This window comes from Clytia hemisphaerica, unplaced genomic scaffold (assembly GCF_902728285.1).
Source record: "Clytia hemisphaerica strain Z4C2 unplaced genomic scaffold, Clytia hemisphaerica genome assembly, whole genome shotgun sequence".
Lineage (NCBI taxonomy): Eukaryota > Metazoa > Cnidaria > Hydrozoa > Leptothecata > Clytiidae > Clytia > Clytia hemisphaerica.
In genome coordinates, this window is record NW_027103566.1 from 471910 (window position 1) to 484378 (window position 12469).

The 12469-nt window shown below is 35.3% G+C and overlaps 2 protein-coding genes across 2 annotated transcripts in view; both read right to left on the bottom strand.

The window, feature by feature from the left end:
- Window positions 1-12469, bottom strand: part of LOC136800997 (uncharacterized) — a 39272-nt gene that overhangs the window by 23985 nt on the left and 2818 nt on the right. Inside the window, exons 2-4 of the mRNA XM_067057614.1 lie at window positions 9643-9855; window positions 8737-9056; window positions 8482-8563 (exon numbers count right to left, since the gene is read on the bottom strand). Of these exons, the coding sequence (XP_066913715.1) occupies window positions 8482-8563; window positions 8737-9056; window positions 9643-9855 (615 nt within the window). The remainder of the gene's footprint in view (window positions 1-8481; window positions 8564-8736; window positions 9057-9642; window positions 9856-12469) is intronic.
- On the bottom strand, window positions 837-3314 carry LOC136800995 (techylectin-5A-like). Its single transcript, XM_067057613.1, has 2 exons — window positions 3254-3314; window positions 837-3027 (listed from the first exon to the last, which is right to left on the bottom strand). The coding sequence occupies exon 2, from the start codon at window positions 2987-2989 to the stop codon at window positions 2009-2011; it is 981 nt and encodes a 326-aa protein (XP_066913714.1). The 5' UTR covers window positions 2990-3027; window positions 3254-3314; the 3' UTR covers window positions 837-2008.

Here is a 12469-nt window from a genome sequence, read left to right on the forward strand (position 1 = left end):
ATCCGTAGTCAATTTGTCTAAAGATTGGTACCTTTATCTTTTGAAAAAAATTCCAAAATTTGCAGTAAATAACAATTCAAATTTTCTATCAATTCAGTGGATGTCAGAAAGTGTGTCAAAATCTAGCTAAAAGCATAACACGCACTGCACACAGAGCTATTTAAAGGAGTGCTCATTTCAATAGGAAAACAATGGTTGTTCTCTTGGGAGAAGTGCCTTCTAGAGGTAGTTGGTTATCTATTATTTTTACATCGTTGGTTTAATCAGAGGCAAAAGCGCTCTAATGACATGATGGCGTTATTCTTAACACAGTCTAAACTTTTCGGCCAATTTTATCATGACGATTCTAATTGAGTGTATCTACATGAAAAAGTCGAGGCTTTATGAAAAATACCTTATCGGGGAAAAAAATGTCGGTAGAAAGTGACGAAAATTTTGAGGGATGACGAAATTTTCCCCCGACGAATTTTTTCCCCCATCTTTTATCACCCCACCAAAACTTTTACCCAATTTTTTAAACCCCAACTAATATTAAGATCTAATTTTTTTACAACTTTATTAACCAAAATTAGTGCTTTGAACGTCGAATTACAAGATCTTTTTTCGAGCTAGTGAAGGAAACCATTTCATTTGGACAACTTAGTTGGGTGAAAGTGACTAAATTGTAAATTTCATAGGGGAAAAGTTATGAATTTGAAATTTTGGTGACGAAAATGCCTCTAGATGACGAAATTTTTCCCCGACGAAAAAAAAACCGACTAAATAACTCGTTAACTCAACAACATTTTTCCCCCAATAAGGTAGTTCAAACCGTGAAACTGTTAAGACATTTCGAATAAGATCAAAATTATTATATTCCTGGATAGTTTAAATTAATCTAAGAATTAAAAATCGTGGATAATAAATAAAAGGTTACAATACGCAGAATTTAGTCTAAAAGTGCTCAGTAAAATTTGGTGCAAGTTTTTTTTTTAATTAATATATTCCATGTTCATTATTATTTTAGAGTCTTTTCTCAACATGAGGTTTTTGTTTGTTTCCTTCTACCTCAACAAAATACCCACACTCGTCACAACACCTTTTCATTTATGAATATTGAAAGTTTATCGTGGCTTAAATAACAGTGATATTTCTATTGTCAATTTGGTTGAGTTGCAGGAGGCTTTGAGGCCTATTTTCGCAACTATAGACGCTTTCAATGAGCGCCCCGTCAGCCCCTTGGACTGACTACCCAATTCCCCTCACATGGCATGGGTTGAAGGTTCATTCATTCGGCAAGTGAACCGCTGCGAGTGGGAATCGAACCTCAGTCGCCTGTGCAGCAACCAAGGTCAATGACCACTATATCACAGCGCCTATCTATATATCGTTTGCTTATTCATCAATTTTAATTCACAAGCTTTTTCACATTGGATTGACACGGGTGCGGAGCAAGATTGGTCAGAAAGGGGAAAAGAAAAATATTTATCGCTTATATCAGCATATTATAACAATCAGTCACTGTCCTGATATGAAATATGTGTCTGATATGAAACGGGAACACTTATGTAAAAATAAAACCTTTAAATAACGTCATCATTTATTATGGCATGAAACTTCTAAGTATCTTATACGGAGCCAAAATAAATCATTGTTCTACGGGCCCGACCGACCCTGTTTTTTTTTTCAAATATCGAGAAAAATAATAATAATTAATTTGCAAAGCTGAAGGATGGACTTTACAAGTTTTTTGCAGTTTTTTTAACTGAACAGGTTGAAAAAGTGTAAATTCATCCCAGAAATTGGATGAATTGAAATTTGAACAATGGAAAAGCACGAAAGTCCACTCATCGAGTAAGAAGAAAAGTCTAGAGTTTTAGAACTTGACCTACCAAACCTAGATTTTGAAAAACTTATTTCTATTATACCGACCAACCAATATTTTTCTGAAGGTTTTCCCGTAGAACAATAAATTAAAAAATTAAATTTGTCTCGCCCAATTACTCAATTTATCAATTGGAAGAACATGTTAAAGTTCTTTGAATCGAATTTCCATTGTTGTAGCCTTCAAGGACTTATATCCGTCTAAAGACTTCCAAAAGGGTCCAGTATCGGGGCTCTGTCCGTCCCAATCACCATTGAATGCAAGTTCAGCACAGTAAGGAGTTCCATCCTCTACTATACCCAGCCACCAACCATTTAACTTGAACTTAACAGCACAATTATGGTTTGCCCAACCATCATTATCTTGAGAGCGCACCGAAAAAAGAGAACCATTGTGAAGAGACCAATCACCGGCGTAAGTAGCACTACCGCCTGTGTGAGCACCCGTATGCAGGCGGTATTTATTTTCTTCGCCCTCAATATAGAAACCGGTGTAAATGCAAAATTTCTTGGGCTTACTATAGGGCTCACCAGTGAAACGGATTTGCATCTCTCGACCGTACGTCAACTTGTGGATTTTGTCGTTCCCGATCCAAAAATTAGTTTCCGGATCTCCAAACCCATTTTTGTATTCTTCCCATGAGCGGTCGAATTCGTACGCACTCGTTCGCTTTTGGATGAGGGTCCAAGGTGGATTTCCTGTATTGCAAACTGTTCTCATCTTTGTTCTATTGCGAAAGATCCAATAAGTTCCTGGTATTGGGTACCCTCTGTCCTTCCAATCGCTGCAGTCAAGGTCTTGGTGTTGCGCTGAATACAAAGTCTCACCTATCTGTGACACCAAGTAATCGAACAGGTTTTCAATGACGTCATAAAGTTGACAAAACCAACGATTAGCAGAAATCTCTTTATATTGAACATGTCCACAAAGCGTGAAGTTTTGAAGACAAGTTTTGAAGCATTTGTCTTTGGAAGTGAATTCTTGAATCAACCACGGTGAAGGTCCGGAAATGGCCGTGTTTTGACTTTCCATTTTGAAGGGAAGGAACGGCATATCAGGGGTTTCATATTCACCGAAAATCAAAGGAAATTTCAACACGAGTAGAAGAAATTTACAAAATGTCATCTTTGATTATCTTTAAAGTTTTGTTGTGAAGGGTATCTCTAGAGAAAACAAAAAAGCAATTTCTCAATATCAGTCAAGAAAATATTAACCTCTTAATTTTAAAGAGAGCACAATATAACATAAAAAAAGAAAAATAAAGTAACAGAGGCCTTAAAAAATATACCACTCGAAAACAAAGAAACCACTAAATTCAATCGTTGTCAAAAATATTTATGAGTAGTTAACAAAACTCAAAGAAGTCATTAATAAAAATACCCTACATACCTTAGCAATGGTTCTCGATGTTCTAGAAGTGAAGTTCAGACAGAAATCTTCTTGGATGAATAAATAAAAAAAATTACGAAAGGACGAAAACGATGAATTAATAAAGTATGAATTGATTGGGTCCTTTCATTGGGGGAGTGGGTACTAACCAATCTAATGTAATGAGTCAGAATAACAAATCAATAAATCTTGTACATTGACCTTATATAGGCATTGAAACTGACTTTATCAACAGACCTCCTCCGTCGAATCCGATGTTATTCAGTATATAGAATAAATGCGGATTGATAATGAATATTTTTTATTAAAAATACTAAATATTTTATCTTCAGTTACCAGGCCTATGTCCAGAATATGTATATCAGTAACGTAGACAGGAGGGACGCAAAATTTGTGTAGGAGAGCAGATTTTTATGCCATTATAATGATCTTTTAATACCATGAATAGATAATTATAGTGTCGTAAAAATCTGCTCTCCTACACAAATTTTTGCGCCCCTCTTGGCTACGCTACTGATATATACGGATATCTTATCGGGTAAAAAATGCAACGAGCACAAAACTGCTATCTAATTCGAATGCTATCAATAGTTGCAGCCTTTTTTGTCTCCGCTGCAAATTATATTGAGACAGACTTTATAAAAATGTCATTTTTTGAGCATTTTTATCTGTAAAGTGCCATATCTCGAAACTTTCACAAAAAAATGTCATTTTTTGCTTCAGGTATATTATTAAATTTAGGTTGATCTTGCATCCTACCTGAGAATAACGTTACGCATAACTCAGGATGATGAGTTCTCCCTGGCTCTTCCAAAAATTTAAGAATATCTATGATCAAATGGAAAAACAAGATTCTTATCACATAAACTGTATACATAGGTTGTTATGGCAAATTCCATCCTGAAATCATTAATTCATAAGAAAAAAAATCTTATCAAGCGAATATAAATCTTTAAATGATTTGTCAGTGATTCAGTTGGAAAATATAGAATTTTGAAATTTATCCGCATCCTTGATGAATTATGCATGGGATGAACATGAAACTTGTCGATCAAACCTTGAACAAATTAACACCAAGTTCAATACAAATCACATTAGAATACAAAACACTCACTCATTATTATTATTCCACAAGAAACTGCGACTTAAAAACATTACAGCGCCCAAACCTTTAAACTACGGATTGAAACCAATACAATATCAATCTTCACTAAATTAGAACAAACTACTGTTGCGAACCAAAACAGAACTCTTTCTCCTCCGCAGAAAAACTAGAGAACACCTTCAAACTTTATAATTGTTTCATTGTCTTTACGTATTTCTTATTAAACTACGGTTAAGGAGTTTCTTAAAATCAGTGTTTTTCATTTGTAATTGTGCGTAAATTCGATTAATCGCGATAGTCGGGTTCGGTTTCCTGATTGTTCTAGTTTGATTTCCCGATTTGGTTTGCGTTTGCGCTCGCACTTTCTAGGATATACGATTTAACTCCACACAGGAACATTAGGATGCCGTTTCCTTTGATTAGGTTTAGTCCTATTGAACAATCCCCTAGCCTGTAGATAATTGTTGGATAATTGATGCTTTAAAAGTCAAGGACGTACATTTGTCGAGAATTGGGGAGTTTCTAAACATCGACCAGAAATGGCGACCACGACCAGCGACCACGACCAGCGACCACGACCGGCGACCAGATAAATTTGGATTATCGAGTTTATCTGCTCTCTCCACCGTAGAGAATGTTTAAATCAAGTCCTCAGAATACTAAAAAGTGACCTTTGAAGTAACAAGTCATTTTCTTGACAAAGTGACACTATTTGACTAAAATATTGACAGGGTCATTAAGTATGATGTTTGTAAGCTTTGTTACACCAAATATTTTAATTATACTGAATGAGATGCGTTTAGTATGAATAGATAGAACTTGTCAGTAGGAAAAAATTGGGAAGGCCAGTTTTAGAATAATCCAATAAATATCCAATCAATTATTCTATGGTCTTTATGCTGACAAAATGACTAATTTCGACAGAAATAATAATGTGATGATGAAATACAAAGAGAGCAGTAAACTCGATAATCCAAATTTATCTGGTCGCCGTCGTGGTCGCTGGTCGTGGTCGCCATTTCTGGTCGATGTTTAGAAACTCCCCTTCTCAAAACTATTTCAAAAAAGTTTGTGCCACTAATTATTTTGATGCTGATAATACAAAAGGATAGAAATCGACACCATAATCAAGCTCCAAGAGCGTCGAAATGGTTGTTTTTAGTATTTGGCACGTGGCTTTAAATAGATGAGAGTAGAGACAGGGGTGAGCTTACTCTTCAATATGATATATAGTCAAATGGTTAGGAGAGACACTCTACGTTGGAGAAAGGGAAAAAACTCGATAACCCAAATTTATCTGGTCGCTGGTCGTGGTCGCCGGTTGTGGTCGTCATTTCTGGTCGACGTTTAGAAACTCCCCAAGAATTGGAAGTCTTTATCTTTTATAAAGATCGCTTGTCATCTTGGTTTAATACGAGACATTACATTTCCCTTGTTATGTTATGAGAATTCTTACTGGCAAACAATCATTTTTGTAAGCATTGATAAAAAAGTGTTTGGTTATCACACGGACGAGTTTACCAAAAGCTGAAAATATTTGGGTCGTGTCAAGTAGTTTTATGATAATTTCTTAGTTTATAGTTCATCAGATTTGATTTTAGTGTCTTTTATGGAAGAACTCTGATCTGAAAAGATCTTCTTCTTTTCGGCTGTTTTGTTTTGATTTTTCTCCCGTCGCTTACCCAGTCCCCCAAAAGTCAACGCAGTCATATTTTGCACATGTGAAATATGAAATATCGCAAATATCTCGATGCTCTCGACCAATCAAAACGAATCTTAACCAGTGAAGATCGCGACAAGAAATTGTGAAAATCGAGACAGTTGGATGGTAAGGGCGAAGGTCATTAATTTTGAAGCTGGTGGTAAGCGAAGAAGATCATTAAGGAAAGAAATCAAAACGATATCAAGAATGACATTTTGGAAACTCCTCCTGCTCATTGTGAAAATCTCCTCTGTGAATACGAAACCCCTGATATGCCGTTTCTTCCCTTCAAAATGGAAAGTCAAAACACGGCCATTTCCGGAACTACACCGTGGTTAATTCAAGAATTCACTTCCAAAGACAAATGCTTCAAAACTTGTCTTCACGCTTTGTGGACATGTCCAATATAAAGAGATTTCTGCCAATAGTTGGTTTTGTCAACTTTATGACGTCATTGAAAACCTGTTCGATTACTTGGTGTCACAGATAGGTGTGACTTTGTATTCTACAGAACATTAAGGTATTGATTGTAAAGTATGGAAGGACAGAGGGTACAAAGAATCAAGAATTTATTGGATTTTCTGGAAGCGAACAAAAATGAGAACCTGGTGCGATAGGGCTGAGAAAAGGGGACAAGCTGGAGTTTTTACAAGCTCTCGTTTGATTTGGTTGGTCGTTAACCTGTAATAAAACAATTTTGCTACTTTTTCTAAAGAACGCGTCATCTCTATTACTTCAAATAACCAATTAGTGAAGTCTCTTGTAAAAACTCCAGCTCATCCCGAGAAAAGGCCATGGGTTCATATTCAAAGACGGATGAGTGTGTTCGATTTTGACCGCCTGTTGGAAGAATACAAAAATGGGTTCGGGGATCCCACAACGAATTTTCGGATCGGGAACGACAATATCCACAAACTGACAAACGATCAAGATATCACGTTGAGAATCACAGGGACAGATTATAACAGGAGAGAATTTTTTGTCGTGTATAGAGGGTTTTATATTGAGAATGAAGAAAACAAATATCGTATTCATTCTGGTATCCGAGAAAGAGACCATAATGGTTATAAGAGTGACTGGAATGGCGCTTATTTCTAGTGCACGGGTCATGATAATGATGGAATGACAGCAAACTGTTCTGGAGATTTCAAGGGGAACGGATGGTGGATGGGAACTATACAAAACGCGTGTTACCAAATCAATTTCAATGGAAAATATTCTGGCTCTGAGAACGATGACGGACCATGGTGGGTCATTTGGAAAGGTTGGGCGAATGGAAATTCGTTCCCCTACTGGGTAAAAGGAGGATCTTAAAGATCTCATATCTGAGCGACATATTCATTTGGAAAGTTAGGGCGCACACCTTGAATATTGTAGTAAAATTTCAGTACTTACAAATAAGTTTGAATTTCTATTGAATCATCAAGTTTTCGTGGCCAGGTATTTCAGTCATATAGAAGTAGTCTTGTAGAACCCACAACTTTTATACCTTTTACGGTCATTTTAAACTAAAATAACGTATGGATAGCTTAGAAATGTTGTCTGACATGTAGTATGTAATGGAGGTGAAAAAAGGTGAAGTGCTCCCCTTCATCAGCATTCGATCTCCTAGATTCATACAAATAGAAACGATCTTGGAATCCCTCAATTCTAGCTTTGTTGATACCACTTTAAGATATTTAATGTTTTTATTTGTGTTCCATAATATAATTTATTATTTTTTGTGAGCTGTATTTTCAAGAATGAACTGTCATAGTGTGAATCCCTCCTTCTTTTTCCAACTAAAATGGGGGTTTGGGCTTCTTTCTTCTTTTTTTTTTCTTTTGGGGGGGGGGGGGTCCAATAAAGGAAGTTAACAATATTTCGGTTAAAATATGTATCATATCTCATATTGGTTGAAGGATTTGGAATTTGTTAACGAAATGTCAATGTAAAACAGTTGGTAATCCACGACTGCAAATTGTGCAGGTTTGTGGGGTTGTGTACATTCTTGTTTTTTATAAAGCATAACGCTTATAAGCATATGAAGGCTAAGATTTGCAGATTTCCTAAGCATAACATAAGCATATATTTCAGCCTGAAATACTTTTCATGTGGTCAATCTTTTTCAGTTCAAAAAGGTTTGGAAGTGGTCAAGTAAAAAAAAGACATTCAACGACTACCCACATTCCACTGCTCCAAAAATCTTTTTGAATCGAATGTTGACAAAATTTCTGAGATATTATAAAAAATTTGGTTGGTGAATCAAAAGCATTATAATTCATAAGCATATAATAAGTATATGCTATGCCTGGATGCGTTGATAGCTTAAGCATAGGAGCAGACACTCGCTTTTAAAAAAAAAACATGTAGACAGTATAAGTGCAATATAAACTTTTAATGAACTAAAGAAAAATAGAAAAGTATTGATTTTTTTCTTACGTTGAAGCCACCGTGAATGATGAGGTCTTTGAATTTGAAACTTGCCAACTCTCGATCGCTACTCTCAAACAGCAGACGTACGCTAACAATTTAAAAAAATGGAAATTAGTATGGTGGCAATATTTGAGATTTTGAAGCGCAGAATATCAAAAAACATCTCAAACTTAAAACTTAATTGTTCTTATAAAAAAATGTAAGACAGATTTCCTCCTAATATACTTTTGTCGCTCTCTGGAGATAAAGATAGATTTTTACCGGTCATTCTCCATGACACTGATCAAAAAACTGGCCGATTCGTCGGTGGCCTTCATAATCGGTGCCGGCAAAACCTCATCTTTTTTCTCCAATAAGAAATGTAGGGGATAATAATCCTCGTCATCGATACTGACAGCTTTGTTACCAAGCTTAGGGTAAAATTCCACTGCGTATTTAATTATTTGTGTAAGAGAACGCTCAGCTGCTAAATGAAGAATACTGCATTTGAAGTTTGATCGAGATGTCGGGAAAATGAGTTGGTTGTATTTTTCATCACCTTCATTATCGATTTCAAGGATGGCAAGTACCAATTCCGAAAGCTGAGTAAAAATAATGAAAGGCTTTCTACATACAAATAAATTAATTTCCAAAACCATTCGGGGCGCTTTTTTATGAAGATCATCAAATTTGTTCTCTAGCTAGGCCTGGCTAGGCTGCTCTTAATTATTCAGGCTTGAAGATGTTCTTAAATTGTTCTTAAAATGCTTACTTGTTCACAAACAAAATTTAATTCAGTTTTTTCTAACTATTTCTCAATTATGAAGTTGGGATTGTACTCAACTTGTTCTTTAATGTTGGCCGAAATTGAGCCCTGTGTTCTTATAAAAATCTTCACATCATCTCGCAAATCTAGAAACCCTCTCACGTTTATCGTAGCGTAGTTCATTGTGTGCGCATTGTTTGTTTGACAAAAAAATTCCCTTACGGAGACCTCTGCGATGAGGTATGATTTATAAATAGTAACTCTTATCGTCTCCCCTCTCTCGCCAACACTCCATCGCAGCAGTCAGTTTGAACATCTCAAATGAGAAAAGACAATGATAACAGACCCTCTAGCTCTACGGCAATGAATTTTGAAATCAGCTGTAGATACTGGGTCTGCGTACAGACAAGTAACTAACATACCTCATACAAGAATGTTGGATAATGCAGCTCATCTTGAGGACGTTTCAAGGCACATTCTGCATATTCGTCGTGAACTACTGTCAACAAATAATAAATTAAATCTACATCCGTTTCTTCTTTGACATGTTTCCTTAGCAACCATCGTGCACGTGTTTTCATCTGACATTTCTCATTGTTTAAACGCCCTTCACATGCTTTGATTGATTGACGACACTGAAAACAAAAATGAGGATTCTTAAACAACTGTCTAAAAATTCATTTCACAGCTTAAAAAACTTTACCCTTGTTAACATTATTTACACCAGGTTTTTTAAATCTTGTATCACCACCCTTCTTAAGTAAATTTTGATCTACGATTAGCGCCAAATATTGACAATTCTGGGTATTTCAATGTTTTCCAGAATTTAAAGCTCGTGCAAAAATGGCAATTTCAGTACTTTACTTCCACTTAGATTTTTGATTTAGGAGGGGCTAAGAAGCTTCCAGGCTTTATTCTCAGCCTGATTGGAACATTTTTGAGCTTTTAGATCCTGAGTCCTTAAAATTTTCAATTCAATAGCCTTATGGAACATGAAAATGGCAATTGTAAGCAATCAGTTAAAAACTAATAGCTCAGAAAAATATCAATTAAAAGTGAGCTAGAAAAGATTTTGATTTTATATTGATTTTGTGAAAATTGAAGAAGGGGGGTCCAGATTCTTACTAAAAGCAAAAACTACTACATTTTAGGCCTTTCTAGATAATTCAAAATAATTGCAAATCTTTATTTTTTCATTTGTTATACTACGTTTTATGAAGAAAAAGCTAAATAATCTCATTCAGTTAGGCACACTAGAAAATCAAGGTTTCACAAAAAAAAAACAGTCATCTACAGGATGTATTTGCAACAACAAGGATGAGAGTTACCTGAATCAAGTTCAATTAAATAAAAATTATTTTAAGCCAATTTTGGGAAGAAAAATGCTTTCAGAGGTCAATTATGCAAGTCCATAACTAATACTGTAAACTAATGTTTGAAGTTTTCAGAGATGGAAGTTTTCAATGAGTTCTTTTTAAGCAACATTAATTTTCAGTTTTTCACATTTTTCAAAATTCATAATGACATCTTCAAAAATCTCTTTTTCTAACAAAAAAAAATTTTATGTCAAAAAAATGACAGATTTTTAAAGGTAAGCTCCTACCAAATGAGTTTAGATTTTGACCTAAATTCTTTTTGCAGTGATAGTATTTCATAGCTATCTTTATACACTAAATGGATTTATAATAAATTCATGCAGTGTTCGAAATAAGGTTTTTCTTTCTGATCGGTTATTTAAGTGGATCCAGTGCTGTAGGAAGTATTTTGATATTGGGGGGCATAAAGTTCAGTGACACTGTGAGGGCCAACCATGGTAGTTTGGCCTGAGTGGGAAAATTTTGAAATCTAGAGCTCTAAATTGGCAAAAAACACACTCAAAAAACTAAAATAATTCGAATAAAGGCAAATCTTAAAGGTAAAATACTTTATCTTATGAAAAAAATCACTCTTAAAAAATTATTGGGGGGGCTAAGCACCCCCTAGCCCCCTGGCAACTACGGCACTGGCATCAGTCATGTTAAGTGTAGATTTTGAAAAGAAGAAAGTTCTATAGGTTTTAGAATAACGAACAAATTAGAGAGGAACGTTAGGAAGGAATAGTGCTCGAAGTAACGAAGAAATTAGAGAAGAATGTCACGAAGGAATAGAATTCGAAGTAACGAAGAAATTAGAGAAGAAAGTTACGAAGGAATAAGTTAAAGTAACGAAGAAAGGAGAGAAAAAAGTCACGATGGAATAGTGTTCGATGTAACGACGAAATTAGAAAAGAACAGAGAAATATAGTATGAAGTAACCAACAAATAAGAGGAGAAAGTTAAGGAGCAAGTCATAAAGTAGATAGTCCATGAACAACCGAACATCAAGATTAGTTTAGGTCACAAAAGGTTGGTTACAGTATTTCTCCATTTTCCAAATATTTTCGGGTCGGTGATTTTTTTCCTGGTCAGTTTTAACCGATAACGGACCGCTATTTTGATCACTGTCATGTCATGCTATAGCCCAGCGTTTGACAATATGAAATAATTGACATTTTTTTGTTTTTTCGGGGCCCTTTGGGCATTAAGGTAACTCGTGACCAAAAAAAATCCAAAATTTGCAAATTGACCATTGAAAACATCAGGGGTAAAGGGACCCAATGACGTCACAGATTTTGGAAAAACTTTAAAATGCAATATTTTGAGTTTGAAGGGAGATGGGAGATCGAATTTTTGGGTATTTTCAGTTAATGACGTCATCAAAATAGAAAAAATGCGATATCTCGAGATTGAAAAGGAGTTGCAAGATGTTTAACCACCCATTTTATCGGAAACTTTATGGAGAAGAGATTTGGAGGGTCTAGAGGGGGTGTTTAATAAGTTTAAAAAAATGAGTACGTGAAATTTTGGGCATTTTGGGTCCAATGACGTCATAAAAACCTGAAAAATCTGATATTTTAAGCCCAAAGGATTTAAAGCTGCTGTGTTGAGAAAGACAAATCAATAACGCTATCATTAAAAAAATTTCTGCTGGAGTAATACACCGTTTAGGAGTGTCGACTGCGCACGCGCCAATCCAATTTTCCATTGTTTTGATTTTAGCGATCACGGAAAATTCACTCTCCTCCGTAAAAAAACGGTAGGTAAACATCTGGTTCTCATAAGGAAACATAGCAGAAAAACGGTAGGTAAAGAACTCCTTTTAATCATAACTTCTTTTCCTCTTGATGAATTTTTGTGAAATTTTCAGGAGAGACTTATAAAATGATCATTG

Bases quoted from the DNA above. Each gene is read 5' to 3' on its own strand.
- LOC136800995 (XM_067057613.1), bottom strand. From the start codon at position 2,989: ATGACATTTTGTAAATTTCTTCTACTCGTGTTGAAATTTCCTTTGATT.